Below are 18,016 nucleotides of genomic sequence, written 5' to 3'. Positions count from 1 at the left end.
GCGGAAACTAGGTTTTGGAGTGGGTGGAGCGCGCCGGAGGGTGCCTGAGGCAAGCTGTTAACCTCCAGAAATATCCGTTCGAGGCCAAGAACGGGGGGGCGGGGGGAAGGCCTATATTCTATCCAAAAAACATTATGCAGCTGTAATTTTCAAAAAAGTCAGACAAACTCCGTTAATTAATATAACTATGAAAGCAATGGGGTAAGCACCGGCTTATAAGAGAGCGGTAAGTATGGGCTTAAAAGGGGATAAATGATGACGTGCCAACTCGCCCCTCCAAAAGTGGGTAAATTAATCGTGACTATCGCGGATGAAACGCAAACGCTCCATCTGGAAGCGCCTGAGAAGTTGAACTTCGACTCTCCTGCCCGGGCAACGGCAAGAGGCGCGAGAGACCAGTTGCTTTGTCGCGACTGGCTAGCAGGGAGCAGCCAATGACGACCTTCGAATGCGGAGGGTTCGGGAGGCGCCTCTTTGGGCTGGGCGAGTTCTGAAGCGGTTGACGCGGCGCGCGCCAACTTTAACGGCCTTGCTGCTGCTTGGGAGGCGCGTGTTAGTCCGGGCTGCCAAAAGACGAAGGAGGCCCCAGCCTCGTCTCTCCATGGCGGCACCCTTGGCCGGATCAAAAAGAGGAACGCGATTATGACTCATTTAAATTTAAGCTTTGCCGCCGCAGGCCCCGCCGACATGGGCTACCGGGCTACCCGGCAGGTGCCGGGCCACGGCCACGGGCATCGCTACCACCAGCAGGAGGAGGAGGAGGATGAGTATTATTTCGATAAGTGGGACATCTTGCCTAAAGACTTGCCGGTCATCGTACTGCTGGTGTTTGCGACTTTCGCCGCGGCAGGTAGGAGGTGCCCTGTATGCTTCCGTTTTAACCGCTAGCCGGGCTCTCACCCAGCGGAGACTACCCCGTCTTTCCCCCAGGAGGGCCTCTAGGCGCGGTCCTTGCCACTTTAGTCCTCCCTAGGCTGCTGGCCAGTCTGGGAATGGCACCTTCTTCCAATGCAGCGTTGCAGATTGCCGATAGATGTGTGTGAGCCATCCAAGACAAGAAGCAGTCCCTAAGCATGGTTGAAACACGAAGCAGCAGGCTGTATTTTGCTCTATTTTAATGTTGCGATGGTAATAGAGGCAACTCACAGTGGATGTGAAAATACAGCCTTTTCACTCAGTAAAAGCTCATTCAAAGTAGTTTGGGGCAAGATCCAGACAAAGTTGAGCACATTTAAGTCCCACATTGTTTTCAATGGGAGAAATGTGCAATATAATAATCTGTATTTTTACTCAAAAGCAAATCTCAGTGAGTTAAATGGGCATACTTAAATATGCCCATTAAGTATGAGTAACATAAGATGGTGGTCTTAAGTACATGCTTGCAATCCTTGGCATATTTATTAGGGAGCAAGCTCCATTAAGCACTTATTTTGGAGGAAACATTCATAGGATTTTAGTGTAACTCTGCTAAACATGTTTGATGTACACCCCCCCCCCCCCAAAGTCATGTTTGCAAGGATGATTTTGTGATGTGTGAATCCACTCTTATATGTCTGGAGTGGACCAAAACTGACTGCCTTTCTGTTGCAATTATTTTCTTCCTTGTTTGTAGGATTTTATCTTGTCACAAAACTTGCTACAAAAGACTGACATTAGACTGGTCTGGACTGTACTTTATATTTTGGATGTCAGAGCTCTTCTGAGGCCTCTGCTTTTTTGTACATTTTACCAAAGACATTGGGACATCTAAGGTTTTCATATGAAATGAGGGGTTGTACTTTTAATGTGTTAGCCAAATGGAATGTAAGTGTCTAATGTTTCAGTTGTTTGAGTGCGTGCAAGGAGAAAAGCCGGTTTGCAGAGAAATGGAATCTTGCCTTTTTCTTAACTGCATAGCCTGAAGTCACTCCTACATTTGAGCAAGATTCCACTAGTCATAGCTGCAATGTGAAAGTATAGCTTGTGGGTTTAAAAAAAATCTATATAATAAAAGATTGTATTTACTCAGTAGATATTTAGTTCTTTACATACATTCAACACTATAACAAGTAAAAATCCCATCTTTTGAAAGTAAGGAGTCACAGGCATTAACTTGTTAGCCACAGACTTAAATTTCTGGATAGAATTATTTTCAAAAAGGTAAAATTGCTATAGCACGTGAAAGACAAACTTATTGGTACCTGCACTTTTGCAGGCTATAACATGATGTGACTAGGGAAATTAGAAGCTGGTTGATGGCCATAAAAAAGGAACCTGACAGAGAAAGAACAGTGCAGATGGAAAATAAGTAAACATCTAGGTTGCAGAATACATTGGAAGATAAAACCTCCAGTTGAGAACTGGAGATAAGTGGAATGTAAGGATGGTCCTGAAGGGTTTATGGATTTTGACTTTCTTTAATATTCAGCCCAAATTTGAGATCAATTGTTTGTCCTTTTCCAGATTTGCTGTAGTAATTAGGTCTTGTCCCTGACATTGTATTGAGTTTGGAGACCCTTTGAAACAGCAAGAAGCCATGCTGCTTTCCAAATAGTTCCAAAATGCAGCAGCATGAGATTGGGGAAAGTCTGTGCTCTTCTCTGGAGCTTAGAGAAGAGTGGGAACTTGTCTCTGATGTAGTGCTGAACTTTGGAGGCACTTTGACCAATTCTTGCTGCTTTCTGAGTATTGCCAAAGCACAGCATGATGTCAGAGATGAATCCATGACTAAATAATACATTGATCTTTGGCAAGTACAATTATGGATCCCTGACAGCCCTGATATATATATTTTTATCATTCAGCAAGTTTGCTAGGAATCACTAGTATGATTTATGTCACAAACTGCCCCAAGCCTCCTCTAAGAAAAAGAAACTTTAATACTGGAGCATATTTATCTGTCTAGCTATCATATACCGCCTGATACTGTATATACATCTCTAGGCAGTGTACACAATTCACAATTCAAGTTACAATATAAAATAAAAACAAACAATTCAAACACTTTCACAGAATGAAACAATTAAATAGTTAAAAATTATTTTTAAATAAAAGCCTGGAAAACAAGTGTATCTTAAGAGTCTTATAAAAGCAATCAGAGACGGAGAAGCTCTTATTTTGACAGAGAGTGCATTCCAAAGCCCCTGGGCAGCCACAGAGAAGGCCCAGCCCCGAGTTGCCACCAGATGAGCTGGTGGCAACCATAACAGGACCTCCCCAGATGATCTTAATAGGCGGCAGGGTTCTTGACAAAGAAGGCAGTCTCTTACTGTAAGTACCCTGGCCTAAGCCATTTAGGGCTTTATACAGGTGAAACTCGGAAAATTAGAATATCGTGCAAAAGTCCATTAATTTCAGTAATGCAAATTAAAAGGTGAAACTGATATATGAGACAGACGCATTACATGCAAAGCGAGATAAGTCAAGCCTTAATTTGTTATAATTGTGATGATCATGGTGTACAGCTCATGAAAACCCCAAATCCACAATCTCAGAAAATTAGAATATTACATGGAACCAAGAAGACAAGGATTGAAGAATAGAACAATATCGGACCTCTGAAAAGTATAAGCATGCATATGTATTCAGTACTTGGTTTGGGCCCCTTTTGCAGCAATTACTGCCTCAATGCGGTGTGGCATGGATGCTATCAGCCTGTGGCACTGATGAGGTATTATGGAAGACCAGGATACTTCATTAGCAGCCTTCAGCAATTCTGCATTGTTTGGTTTCATGTCTCTCATCCTTCTCTTGGCAATGCCCCATAGATTCTCTATGGGGTCAGGTCAGGCGAGTTTGCTGGCCAATCAAGCACAGTACACTGTATACTTTTCAGAGGTCCGATATTGTTCTATTCTTCAATCCTTGTCTTCTTGGTTCCATGTAATATTCTAATTTTCTGAGATTGTGGATTTGGGGTTTACATGAGCTGTACGCCATGATCATCACAATTATAACAAATTAAGGCTTGACTTATCTCGCTTTGCATGTAATGCGTCTGTCTCATATATCAGTTTCACCTTTTAATTTGCATTACTGAAATTAATGGACTTTTGCATGATATTCTAATTTTTCGAGTTTCACCTGTAGGTAATGAGCAGCACTTTGTATTTTGCTTGGAAACATAGCAGCAGCCAGTGCAATTCTTTCAGAATTTGTATGATATGGTCCCTTCAGGTTGTCCCAGAGACCAGTTTGGCTGCAGTATTCTGTATCAGTTGTATTTCCGGGATACGTACAAAGGCAGTCCCATGTAGAGTGCATTACACTGGTCAAGCATGGAGGTTACCAGCATATGCACCACTGTTTTACGGTCAATTTAAAAAATGGGTATAGCTTACGTATCAGCTGAAGTTGATAACAAGTGCACCTGGCCACTGCCCCAACCTGAGAAACCAGGGAGAGTTTTGGATCGAGGAGCACTCCCAAGCTACGTACCTGATATTTCAGGGGGATTATAACCCCATTGAGAACAGACAGATCTAAACCATTTCTCGGGTCCTGACCACCTACAATCAGTACTGCTGTCTTATTTGGATGTAACTTCAGTTTGTTATCAATCATCCAGCCCATTACTGCCTCTAGGTGGGAATTTAGGGAAGTTATGCCATTTCCTGTTCACTTTAATCATCAACCAGATGATTAGAAGCTGTTCTGCCCTCCCCCCATGAGTATGTTGGAGCAGAACAATGAATGGGGGCGGGGGCAGAATGTGCATTCTTGTTTTTAATCACATGGTGGCTGGGATTCATGAACACTATTGTCTGAACTGATCCAATCTAAATAAATATACACATGAGGAAAAGAAATGAAGAAGGGAGAGGGGAAAGACAGTAGTGGAAAAGTGACACCTAATTAAAACCTCAGCAAATCCAGCTCTTGTGGTGATTGATTGATTAAGTGCCATTAGGTCAGTGTTGACTCTTAGTGACCACATAGATAGAATCTCGCTAGGATGATCTGTCTTCAGCTTGGCCTTTAAGGTCTCTCAATGGTGTATTCATTGCTGTCGTAATTGACTCGTCCACCTTCCTGCTGGTCATCTTCTTCTCTTTCCTTAAACTTTTCCCAGCATTATGGACTTTTCAAGGGAGTTGGGTCTTCACATAATGTGTCCAAATTATGAAGTTTGAGCCTGGTCATTTGTGTCGCAAGTGAAAATTCAGGATTGATTTGTTCTGTGATCCATTTGTTTGTTTTCCTGGCTGTCCATGGTATCCTCAAAAGCACCGAAGTTCAAAAGCGTCAATGCTTTTTCTATCTTGCATCTTCAAAGCTCAGCTTTTGCATCCGTAGAGTGTCACGGGGGAAACCATTGTCCAAACGATTCTAATCTTTGTAGGTATAGACACATCACAACATTTAAATATCCTTTCCAAGGCCTTCATTGCAACCCTACCAAGTGCTAGTCTGCCTTGTATTTCTTCACTGCTGGATCATTTACTGTTGATGTTCGATCCTAAAAGGTATCTACCATTTCAGTGTCTTCATTATCAATTCTGAGGCTGGTTGCTGTACCCGTTGTCATTAGTTTAGTCTTCTTTACATTTAGTCATAGTCCCATTTTTTCACTGTGCTCCTTGACTTTCATTACTAGAGCTTGCAGATCATCCACATTCTCAGCTATCAGAGTGGTGTCATCAGCGTAGTACAATGTTTCTTCCTCCAACTTTAAAACCACGCTCCTCCTCTTCCAGTCCAGCTTCTCTCAGTATATGTTCAGCATATAAGTTGAATAAATACGGAGAAAGTATATAGCCATGTTCCTTTGCCAATCTGGAACCAGTCTGTGTAGGTTTCTCATGAGAACAATGAGATATTCTGGGATACCCATTTTCCTAAGGATATTCCACAACTTGACATAGTTGACGCAATCAAAGTATTTTCTGTAGTCAATGAAGCACATATTGACTTCTCTTTTGTATTCTTTGGCTTTCTCAGTTATCTAGCATGCATCAGCAATGATGTCACTTGTTCCTCAGCCTTTTCTGAAACCAGCTTGAACATCTGGCATTTCCTTTTCCATGTAGGGCTCTAATCTGCGTTGGATGGTTCTGATAATTATTTTGCTAGCAATGTGAAATTAAGGATATTGTGCAATGGTTTGTGCAATCTGTTAAGTCTTTTCTTTGGTATGAATATATAGACTGACCTCTTCCAATCTGTTGGCCACTGTGTGGTTCTCCAAATTTGCTGGCATAGTTTGGTTTGAGCCCTGACTATTTCTTCTGCTGTTGCCTGCCATATTTCTGTAGCTATTCCATCAGTTCCTGTAGCCTTCCAACTTGGTAATGAGTGGAGTGCTGATCTAACTTCATCTTCCCTGTTAGAGGTTCTTGCAAGCAGGGAATATTTTCTAGAGTATCTAGAAGATCCCTGCTGTACAGATTTTCAGTATACTCCTTCCATCTCTGTTTGATCTTCTCTGAATTAGTTACTGCCTGTCCTTTGGCATCCCTTAACATACCAATTTGAGATTGGAACCTCCCTCTGAGTTCAGAGACCTTTTGGAAAACTTGCCTTGTTTTTCTGTGTCTATTTCCATCGTCAAGGTCTTTATAGCTGTCATTGTAGTACTGCTCCTTGTCTCTTCTAACAGCTTTCTGAAATTCCTTATTAAGGTCCTTCCTGGGTTCTTTATCTTTCTTGACTTTGGTTTCTCTCCTCTTCTTGGGAATTTCCATCATCTGATCTGACATCCATTTTGCTTTCTTCTGTTTCTTGATCTTTGGCAGTCTCTTTTCACATTTGTCTTATCAATTTCTTTGATTTCATTTCACAGTTCCTTTGATTCCCTATCAATGAGGTTCAGAACTCCAAAGCGGTTCATTATGTTCTCTTTGAAAATGGTGGGTACATTCTCAAGATCATATTGTGGAAACTGGAAAGCTTTGTTTTTCTGCTTTAGCTTGACTTGGAACTTGCATAGGAGCAATTTATGATCTGTTCCACAATTGGCCCCCAGCCACATTTTTAATGTTATAACTGAGCTCTTCCACCTCCTTGCACCAGTAATGTAATCAATTTGATTTCTGTGTATTCCATCTGGTGATGCCCATGTGTATAGGCGCCACTTTGGTTGTTTGAAGAATGTGTTAGCAATGAAGATATCGTTGGTTTGGCAAAAACTGGAAACACTCGATCCAGAGAGGAGCAGTTCTGTGGTGATGATAAAACCTGTAAAGCTGAGCGTGTGTGCAGCCATGTGTGTATATGAGTGAGTGAGAGAGAGTGGGTGGGATCTATGAAGAGGTAAGATGGGGCAGGGGCCTTCTAGAGAGTGCCAGACAGCAGCAAACAAAGAAAGCATTACCTTGAGTAATATACGGGACAAGGCAGCAGGGAGGAAAGTGCAGCCCTTGAGAGATGGTCATCCCACTCCATTCAAGGGGAAAAATGCAATTCCAGAAAGAAAACTGCTATGAGACAATAATAATTTAAAACCTCTAACCTGATGTGGGAGCAGCTTTGTCAAGGAGGATTAGGAGGAAGGGAGGGAGGAAGAGATGTTGTCAGTGGCTGTACATGTTGGAGGAGCATAGGTCTTGCCCAGGACACAGGGCAAGTTTGAAGGTCAATTTTTTTTAAAAGCAGCCACCCTCACTCACCCAAAGCACATGTTATCAGTGTTCCTTCTAACAGTGATTCCCAGATGTTGTTGACTACAACTCCCAGAATAACCAGCTGCAATGTCTTTTGCTTGGGGATTATGGGAGTTGTAGTCAACAACAACTGGGAATTCCTGTTAGAGGGAACACTGAATGTTATGTAAATATCCTAGTAGACTAGTGCCTTGAGTGCAGCTCCTGCTCCCTTATGGATGGAATGAGCAGAGCTTCCGCTCAATTTACAGGCTGCCTTGCTCCCCCTCCCCACAGCGTACTTCAGCCCTTTAACAGGTGTTGCTTGTAGCCTCTCTGTCCCTGTCTACCCTCGGCCCCTCACCCACCACTCTGAAATGAGATGTGTGTGTGTGTGCTTGTGCGTGCACACAGCATGCCTTGTTCCCTCAGGGACCCTGAGTCATAGGATATCTTACACAGCATCCAATCTGCAGAAATTGGGCAGGCCATCCTTCCTTATCCCAGATGTCCATAGCAGCGGAGAGTCCCTTGGTGCTCCATAAACAACCCCACTCCTGTCCTCCCAGCTCTCTTGAACTTTCAGTGCCCAGCACAGCCCCACTTCCTCTCCCCTTCATACCCATTTATTTTCCTTATGGAAAGAAGAGCATTCTCTTTCTCCTTCAAAGCAAATTCCTGCCCACCCCATCCGTCACGTGCATAAAGTTTGTTGCACTTGTCCATCCACCCCTCCCTGCCCGCTGTTCTATTTACTGTTGCAGTGATTCTGCTGTTGCCGCTGCTGCCAGCAGCAGGGCAAAGGCACATTAATACGTGGCAACTAAGCTTCGTAAATGGGACCAGGGGGTGGGCGGGGAGAAGGGGAGGCAGACTGTTAAGAAGTGGAGACTTCTTGGGAAAGCTGAAACAGTAGCAGCAGCAACAGCAGGGAGGAGGAAGACTGTTAGGGGAGGCAGAGGGTGCATCTTGTTTTCTTCCCAGACTGCTGCTCTGGACAGAGCCTCACTGGCCAGGGCTGTCCTTAGGGCATGGCAAGCAGGGTACCAACCTGGGCCCTGCTCTTTTAATTTCCATTAGAATTAACTGGAAGGGGGCTCCACACTGGTTGATTTGTCCCAGGCCCCTCACTCCGTCAGGGCTCTCTAAGGACAGCCCTGTTGCTTTCTGTGGAGCCTCGCTGCTGTGAAGCGGTCTCGCCTTGCCCGCACTTGTTGCTGCTACAGTGGTGGTGGTTGAGGAGCCTCACTGTTGCTAGCTTCCTCCCTTTGCAGCAGCCTCCACTCCGTCTCACTGCTGTCCTCTTGTGAGTGAGTATGTGATGTGCTCACTCGCTTCTCCCGTCCCTGTGGTGAAGCCAGAAGCCATTCAGCCAGCCACCGCCCCAGAGGGAGGCAGGTGGCTGCTGCTGCCAGGCCCCCCCCCCACAGTGGGTCTTGCAGGGCAAGCACATGGCTGCCTGTGCACATGGTCGGGGGCTGCTGCTGTGGGGACATTTGGAGGCCCCTGCTGGTGGGCCTTTCTGCTGGGCAAGCACATGGCTGCTTGCACACGTGGCTGCCTGCTGCCGCCGCGGGGACATCTATGCGGCCCCTGGGGGGACATTTGGAAGCCCCCCTCTGGTAGAGGACCAGGCCTAATACTGGAGGTCCGGTCCAAAGAGCGCCACTGTGGAACTCCATACAGTAACTCTCGCCTTGCAGAGCAACAGTCTCCAACTGACACCATCTGGAATCTACCTGAGAGGTAGGAACGGAACCACTGTAGAATAGGGCCACTTAATTCCACCTCCCTCAGGCTCCCTGAAGGATACCATGGTTGATGGCATCAAAAGTTGCTGCAAGATCCAAAAGGATCAGCAGAGTCACGTTCTCTATGATCATGGTAGTCTCAACCTCACAGCTCACTCAAAAGCCTGTTTGAAGTGGGTCTAAATAATTAGTTTCCTCAGGGCTGTTTGGAACTGAGAAACCACCACCCTCTCAATCACCTTGCCCAAACATGGGAAATTAGAGATGGACATATAGTTGCTTAATGTTGAGGGGTTAAGTGTAGCTTTTTTCAAGTATGGTCTGATGATAGCCTCCTTAAGACAAGGAGGCATCCTACCCTCCCTCACAGAAGCATTTATGATGTTTACCAGACGCGCTCAGACAATCTGATATAACACATGCACCTTTTATTTATTTAATTCAATTTATATTGAATTATATTATATACCGCCCTTCCTAAAATGGCTCAGGGTGGTTTAAATTAAAATTAAAAACACATCATAAAACAATTTTGAAAACCCACACATTTACACCAGATTAAAAACTCATTAAAATTAAAACTAGATATCATTAAAAGCCAGGTTAAAATGATGGGTCTTTAATGCTCTCCTGAAGGCCTCCAAGATTGCCTCCAAGGCCTCGACATCTGTAATCTTGAATAGCCATAACTCTCCCTACCTTTGCTTTTGTCTGTTTTTAAAATTGGAATATAATCAAGGAAGCAGTCTTGAATTAAGTGCTCAGGAACAGTATCACAGATGGGCCAAGCTGGGCGCATAAATACTTTTGAGGTGGCAGCAGTGTCATGAATTGGCTGACAGACTTGTGCCACCATTGATTTGCCACTGGGCCTCACTCCCATCTGCAAACAGGAGCACTGAGGCTCTGTGCCATTACAAGAACTCTAGGTGATGCTTCCATTGGTCAATGTGGTGAATGGGAAAAGGAGGATCTGTTGTGAAAGTCAAAATTTGCATTGCAGTTCCTCCTTTTCTCCACTGGCCAGTGAGGCTTCTCTCAAGTCCCTTTGTAAAGACAAGGGCCTTTGAGAAAGTGCATTAGCCAGTTATAGTGGGGAGCAGTCACAGCCAAAGACTTTGACAATGTGAATAGAGGAGTTACAACCCCCAAAACCTTTGGTGGGCTCTTCTTGTTTTTTTGTTTAGTGGCACCAGTGATTACTCTTCATTTCCGTTCTCTGAGGCAGGAGTTAAGAGAAGCAACCACTACCAAGGAGCAGTTGCCCCTTAGGACCAAATTAGACATGATTTTAGGAAATCCATGATTGGGTCTCCTGCTTTTTTTTAGCCTACTTTCTTCAAGAAGGTAAGTTTATGAGATCACCCTTCTGTGTGTGTGTATCCCCCATCAACGTCACAGTGCCTGGACTGATTTGAACCAAATGTGGTACATTTGTAGGGACACATAGAGACACTTCAGTGGTGTAGTTTGTGATCTGCCTTAATTCAAGATGGTGGACATGTGAACGTCTGAGGCACAAGTGAACTGCCTAACCAATTTGAACCAAATTTAGTATAGTTTTAGGGACACATAGGCACACATTAACAGGGTAGTTCATGATCTCATCCATCCTAATTCTAGATAGCAGATGCATGAACATTTGAAGTGGAACTGGGCTAACTTGTGAACTGCCTAACCGATGTTAATGATCAGTTAAAGTTCAGGCTGAGCTGGATTCCACAGTTATTGCAGAGTCTACTATGGAGGTGTCCAGCAACTCTTCTTATAGGATTAGATTGGTTCATTTTCAGTTTGTGACTCCAGAGGAAGTGGACAAACTGCTTCGGACTGTGCGCCCTACAACCTGTCCGCTTGACCTTTGCCCAACTTGGCTTATTTCATCTGATAATCATATTATCATAGAGGCTCTGGTAAATATTATAAATGCTTCTCTGAGGGAGGGCAGGATGCTTCCTTGTCTTAAGGAGGCTATTATTAGACCACTTTTGAAGAAACCTGCATCAGAGTTATCTAATTACAGATCTGTTTCTAAATTTCCATGGTTGATCAAGGTGATTGAGTGGGTGGTGGCCTCTCAGCTCCAGGCAGTTTTGAATGATGCAGATTATCTAGACCCATTTCAGACTGGCTTCTGTGTGGGCTATGGGATTGAGACTGGTTTGGTCAGCTTGATGGATGATCTCCAACTAGCTGTCGACAGAGGGAATGTGATTCTGCTGATCCTTTTGAATCTTTCTGCGGCTTTCGATACCATCTACCATGGTATCCTTCTGGACTACCTGAGGGTAGTGGGATTGGGTGGCACTGTTTTACAGTGGTTCCGCTCCTACATCTCTGGTAGATTCCAGATGGTGTCACTTGGAGAGTGTTGCTCTACAAAACAAGAACTGAAGTATGGAGTTCCACAAGGCTCCATACTATGTCCAATGATCTTTAACATCTACATGAAATTGCTGGGAGAGATAATCAGGATGTTTGGCGCTGGGTATTATCAATATGCTGATGACACACAGATTTACCTCTTCAGGAAATGGCATATCTTCCCTGAATGCCTGCCTGGAGGTGGTAATGGACTGGATGAGGGATAACAAACTGAAGTTGAATCCAAATAAGACAGAGGTACTGGCTATGGGGGGTCGGGACCTGGCTACACTCCCCCTGAAAGATCAGGTACTGTACATAGCTTGGGAGTGCTCCTGGATCCAAAGCTCTCCCTAGTTTTTCAGGTTGAGGCGGTGGCCAGGAGCACTTTTTATCAGCTTTGGCTGATACGTCAGCTACATCCGTTTCTAGAGGTGAATGACCTTAAAACAGTGGTACTTATTTATTTATTTATTTATTTATTTATTTATTTATTTATTTATTTGATTTCTATACCGCCCTTCCAAAAATGGTTCAGGGTGGCTGACCCAGAGAAATAATGAATAAATAAGATGGATTCCTGTCCTCAAAGGGCTCACAATCTAAAAAGAAACATAATAGACACCAGCAACAGTCTCTGGAAGTACTGTGCTGGGGGTGAGTAACGCTGGTTACTCTCCTCCTGCTAAATAAAAAGAATCACTACATCAAAAGGTGCCTCTTTGCCAAGTTATCAGGGGTTACATATGCTTGAAACCTCCAGACTTGACTACTGTGATGTGCTCTATGTGCGGCTGCCTTTGTATGTAGTCTAGGAACTACAATTGGTACAGAATGCGGCAGCTGGATTGGTCTCTGGGACAACACGAAGGGACCATATAACCCCGGTTTTGAAAGAACTGACTGGCTGCCGATACGTTTCTGGGTGAAATACAAAGTGCTGGTTATCTATATTGTTAATTCTCCAAGACGGACCATGCGTTGGGACATGGCAGACAGGAGGCGATTGGCTGACAGAGGGGGAGGAGGTGATTGGCTGACAGACGGGGAGAGAGTTCCGGAGCAGCAGGAAGCTTTGCGGGGCGGCTGGAAAGCAGTTGGACAATTATCTTGGGGGTGCCGTGAAGCGGCAGGGAGCTCTGAGGCTGGGGGCGGCTTCGGGAGCTGGACAGTTGGCTCTGGTGTCTGAGGGCGGCAGACGGTTGGCTGAGCTGTGCCATGAAGCAGCAGGGAGCTCAGAGGCTGTCAGGCGAGTGGGCAACAGTCCCTGGCACTGGCAGGGGGAAGCAAGGACTGCGAGACAGAGATAGAAAGACAGAGGACAGAGAGAGAGAGGGGGGGGCTGTGGGGAGAGCGGGCGAGAGATCTGGGGGGAGAGAGCGGGCGAGAGGGCCGAGTCGGGGAGAGAGCGGGCGAGAGGGCCGAGTCGGGGAGAGGGCGGGCGAGAGGGGGTGGCTGAGAGTGGGTTGCTGACACTGAACAATAAAGCAGGGGCTGTGGCAGGAGGAAGAAGAGCAACAAAGTCCTAGCACACAAATGGTCTGTGCGGGTTCAGCTGGTTACCTATAAACCCTTAATGGCTTGGGTCCAGGCTATTTAAGAGAGCGCTTTCTTTGTCATGAACCCTATCATCTTTTGCAATCTTCTGGAGAGGTCTGGTTACGATTGTCCCCAGCTCGTCTGGTGGCGACTCAGGACTGGGTTTTCTCTGTGGCTGCCTCAAGGCTTTAGAATATCCTACCTGCTGAAATAACAGCATCTCCTCTGTTTGTTTTTCAGGAAGACCCTTAAGACTCTCCTGTTCTTGCAAGCTTTTAATTAGAATTAATTTTAATAACTTGTTTTATATTTTTATTGTGTTATGTATTTTAATCTGTGATTTTTAATATTAAAATTTGTACACCGCCTAGAGGTGTATATATCAGGTGGTATAAAAATATGATGAATAAATAAAATAGTGAAAGGAAAGTAGGCAGATTAGTTCTTACCAGAACCTCTTGTTTTAAACAAGTAATAGCAACTGCATTAGGGAACAGGATTTGGCTGAGACAGTGTACTAGATAGAGGAAGGGGGTAGTTAATGCTTTCTTCCCTTGCCATTTTCCTGATGAAAATGAACCTATTATTTGTCTCAATATTTGTCTAGCAACCCTGGATGTTCTGATCTAATCTGAGTCTCATCAGTATCTTCATGTTCTGCTTTCCCTGTACTTGTTTTGCAGTGTGCTTTAGAGTTTTTGATTACTTTGAGGAAGTAGAATTGTGGGTAGTGGTTCTAGGTAGTGTTTTAAAGAACTTAATGAGAGTAACAATTCAGCTTTCAAAGTATCTTGTTCTACAGGAACATAATTTACTAAAAGAATATGAAAACCCCTCTTTTGCTTCTTCTCCCTTGTTGAATTGTATTTTTGAAGGCAAAATGGATGAAATTGAATTTCTTTTCATTAAAGTAAACAGAAAAAATAGAATAAATGTAATAACAGTTGCATCTAACGGTCTTATGTCCTTGGGAAAGTGCATGGTGTGCATTTAAGTTTCTTGTGCAACAACTTACCTAGCAGCTGGTGCTGCATTTGGATGTTAGAGATTGCCTAATCTGGCAGACATTAAGATGTCTATACTTCTTTATGCAGCTGACCTAGTTGTGGTGTTAATAATTAGGAAGGCCTGATGTGTTAAAGTTCTTCTCTCATCTGTCCTTCACTTAGCAGAATGCATCTAATAGTACTACTATAATCTGCTATATATATAATTCTCTTAAACGTACCAATCGCCAATCTAATGTGTGGCAGTTCTTGTGAGAGTTCGCAAGCAGTTGCCTGTAGTGACAGGGATGGGCAAGAGGGAAAATATGGTTGCGGTGGTGGCGGCCGAATAAAACCGCGGGCAGGAGGGGGCTGTGACGGGCAGGCAGCTGCGACCGGCAGCTGGATGTGGCCAGAAAATGGGGGCAGGTGGCAGGAAAGAAGAAGATGGGGGCGGGCAGGAAAGAGGAGGAAGGCTGCGGGCAGGTGGGGGGAGAAGAAGGCAGCTCTGAGTGGGTGGGGGGAGAAGAAGGCGGCTCAGCCTCTGGGCAGACAAAGAAGAAGGCGTTGGTGGGCTGGGCGGCAGGGTGGCAGACTAGAGGCACAGATGCTCTGTGCCCAGCCCAGCTAGTAAGATTTTATTTTACAAAAGTGGGTCAGTTCTGTGCTTCAGCTGTTCAGGTTTTCCATTGCCAAATCCATGGTTCAGCTTCTGTATGGAGTGCAGGTGTGAATCTCAAGGGAGAATTCTAAATTTGAAATGGTCCTGTTAGATTTTCTCTGCAAAATGTTTGCTGTTTCATCAGTTGCTCTCAGGACAGATGCTAGTTCTTTTTCCACCCTAATTGGAGCCCATCTTTTACCATAGGGTTGTGTACCCATCATGCCTCAGGAACAGACAGGAAGTTACCACAGCAGAACTGTTGGTTAGCAGTAGGTGGAGCTCCAAAGCCCCAGTTCCTTTCCTGTGTTGCTTCAGAGAACAGCACATGGAGAGAGCTCTTCAAATTGAATGCCCAGGCTGCTTTACCTTACTTTTATCAAATACTAAACACTCTTTTTGTTCCTAATTCATCCTTTGTATATTCTATTTGCATTCTTTCCTTAATTTTATTTGGGTATACCTCTTTAGTTTTCATGGATTCTACTCAAACTGCAGAAGCCCTCACGGGCTCATTATCATAGGATCATAGGAAGCTGCCATATACTGAGTCAGACCATTGGTCTATCTAGCTCAGTATTGTCTTCACAGACTGGCAGTGGCTTCTCCAAGGTTGCAGGCAGGAATCTCTCTCAGCTCTATCTTGGAGAAGCCAGGGAGGGAACTTGAAACCTTCTGCTCTTCCCAGAGCGGCTTCATCTCCTGAGGGGAATATCTTGCAGTGCTCACACATCAAGTCTCCCATTCAGATGCAACCAGGGCAGACCCTGCTTAGCTATGGGGGCTATTGGAGGACCCCCCCTTTGGAAGCCCCATTAATGGCTCAAAATCAAGCCCTAACAAAATAACACTGAGCCCTCCTGCTTTCCCAGTTAATGAAGGTGCGTCTCCTTTTTGGCCCCGCTGCTACTGTGGCTGCTGCTGAGCCCACAACACACACACACACACACACACACACAATATACAATGTGGTGTGTGTGTGTGTGTGTGTGTGTGTGTGTGTGTATGTATGTGTATATATGTGTGTGTGTGTGTAAAAATTTGAAGGCCTGTGGCCCATTAATAAAATTTGAATTGAATTAAAATAGATACATAGATGGAGCTGTATATGCCATCCTAGTGGTGGAAAGCAATGTTGTGCCTTTTTTCTTATTAAGGAGTTGAGTAGAGAACTTTCCTAGTTGAGTGAAGAATGAGGGCCATACCTACTGCAGATCTTTAGGATGGATGTTTACATGATTGCCGATATTTGACTGTTATAATTTTACACGGATTTGCTTATGATCTTTCTTTTCTCTTGGATGTTATGTTTTATTTTCTGGATTGGGTGAAATTCTGAAAAAGAGGAATTGAGTTTGATGCCTGTAATATATATTTTTCAACTAAGATGGAAAATAAACCTTCTGCAGTGGTCTAAATAGGTATATGTTTATGATAGAAACCATATTGGTGCCAAAGTCAGAGTTGGTTTTTTTTAGAACTAGTAAAATGAAGAAACAATTGACATGCTTTACCTGACATGTCTCTTTTTCTGATCTTTGTAGTCTGCTACTAGATGTTGAAGGAAATAATTTGTCATTCACTTCTCACACTCAATGTTATTTAAAATCTGTTTTGTAAAAGCTTTCAGATATTCCTAAATGTGCATGTATTTGTATTGTATTGAATTTGTTGGAGTGGGAGGTTGATGGTCAGCCCCACTACAGAGAGGCCTCAAGATTCAAGAATGGGATCAGTGCTGGGGAGGAGGTAAAGGAGATGGGAGTACTAAGCAGAGTGATGAGTTGGGGCGGGGGCAACAACCTGGCTGTGAAGGTAGCTAGAAGACTTTCTAGAAGACAGCCTGAAAGGAGGAAAGTGTGAGGCTACCAGTGCTGTATGCTGAAACGCTTTCCTAGTCAACAGGAGATCATAGCCTGTTGACCTTCCAAGGGCTGACTTGCATTCATTTCAACCCTGCTTTTCCTTTCAAAAAGGCAACAGTCTCATACTTGCCAATATGAAGATGGAATTAGTAAAGGAATTAAAAAGAAAATGTATTTTGTATGTATATAATCAGTTTTACTTGTTTTCATGTTTTATTTTACCTTGTGCATTTTAGAATAAAAATGTTAGGGATTGGTTGATTCTGACTAATCATACTTACTGCATATAACTTACATCAACAAATCATGAGTAAAGTGACTTTGTATGTTGTATATCAATTGTCATCTTCATCGCTAACATTGAAATGTTTCAGTTGCTTTCCACTATCTTAAAATTATGTATAAATATTGATTATATACATAATAGATGTTTTTCTTTTCCAGCCTTGCTGCGAACAATTTTGAAAGAAACAAAAATGCCTATTCTTGTATTTATATTTTTCGTTGGAGTTGCCCTTGGATTAATAGACCGTTTTGCAAGTGAGGTATGGTATAATTAGTTCACAGTAATTAAAATGGGAGAAAAGCAGGCAATATTTTCCGGAATTTTTAGAAATAAACAGCAGTACAGTTGGGGACACATGTTAAGTAACATTGGGGTGAGGCAGGAGGGAAAAGGCAACTCCATCCTTTCTTTGTTGTCCCAGCATGCCTCTGCCAGCAGGTCTCTGTGCAAGCTGTTGCCAACTTAGCCAAGTTGGAGCCAGCATAGCGTAATGGTTAGAGGGTTGGACTAGGACTGGGAAGACCCAAGTTCAAATCCCCATTCAGCCATGAAACTCACTGGGTGACTCTCATGTATCTCTCAGCCTAACCTACTTCACAGGGTTGTTGTGAGGATAAAAATAACCATGTACACCGCTCTGAGCTCCTTGGAGGAAGAGCGGGATATAAATGTAATAAACAAATAAATAAACTTGCAGCATACTTGCTGCTGGAAGTGTTGGCTCTCTTCAGACTGAGATGGCGGTGGGCTGTCTTCAGGTTGATTTTTATGAAGATGACGTAGTGATAGCCAGTGGGTGCTGGAGCTGTATGGTCTCTCAGCTTGAGAACTCTCCATATTAAGTGGGTTTGCTGTGATGGTGGTAGGCAGTACCTCTTACTTCCCTCTGCAAGGAGAAAGGAAGAAGGACTAAAGGGATTTCTTTTGGCTGGGGGAGAACAGGGAGGTATTACATAAGAACAGCCCTGCTGGGTCAGGCCCAATGCCTGATCCAGCATCCTGTTT

The 18,016-nt window shown here is 44.0% G+C and overlaps 1 protein-coding gene across 8 annotated transcripts in view; it reads left to right on the top strand.

Moving 5' to 3' along the window:
* The first annotated feature begins 259 nt into the window (after positions 1-259).
* LOC128338664 (sodium/hydrogen exchanger 10-like) overlaps positions 260-18,016 on the top strand; it is a 241,324-nt gene continuing 223,567 nt past the window's right edge. For 3 of the 8 annotated variants that reach the window (XR_008312667.1, XR_008312666.1, XM_053281408.1), the window contains exons 1-2: positions 267-850; positions 17,170-17,270. Coding sequence is in view for 4 of the 8 variants with exons in the window: in XM_053281408.1 (XP_053137383.1) it covers positions 643-850; positions 17,170-17,270 (309 nt within the window). In the remaining 4 variants the exon portion in view is untranslated. Of the gene's footprint in view, positions 851-17,169; positions 17,271-18,016 lie in introns of all 8 variants that reach the window. The other 5 variants (XR_008312672.1, XR_008312671.1, XM_053281442.1 and 2 more) reach the window with 5 other exon arrangements.

Source organism: Hemicordylus capensis, chromosome 1, assembly GCF_027244095.1.
Source record: "Hemicordylus capensis ecotype Gifberg chromosome 1, rHemCap1.1.pri, whole genome shotgun sequence".
Taxonomy (NCBI): domain Eukaryota; kingdom Metazoa; phylum Chordata; class Lepidosauria; order Squamata; family Cordylidae; genus Hemicordylus; species Hemicordylus capensis.
This window is presented reverse-complemented; position numbering and strand designations above follow the sequence as displayed.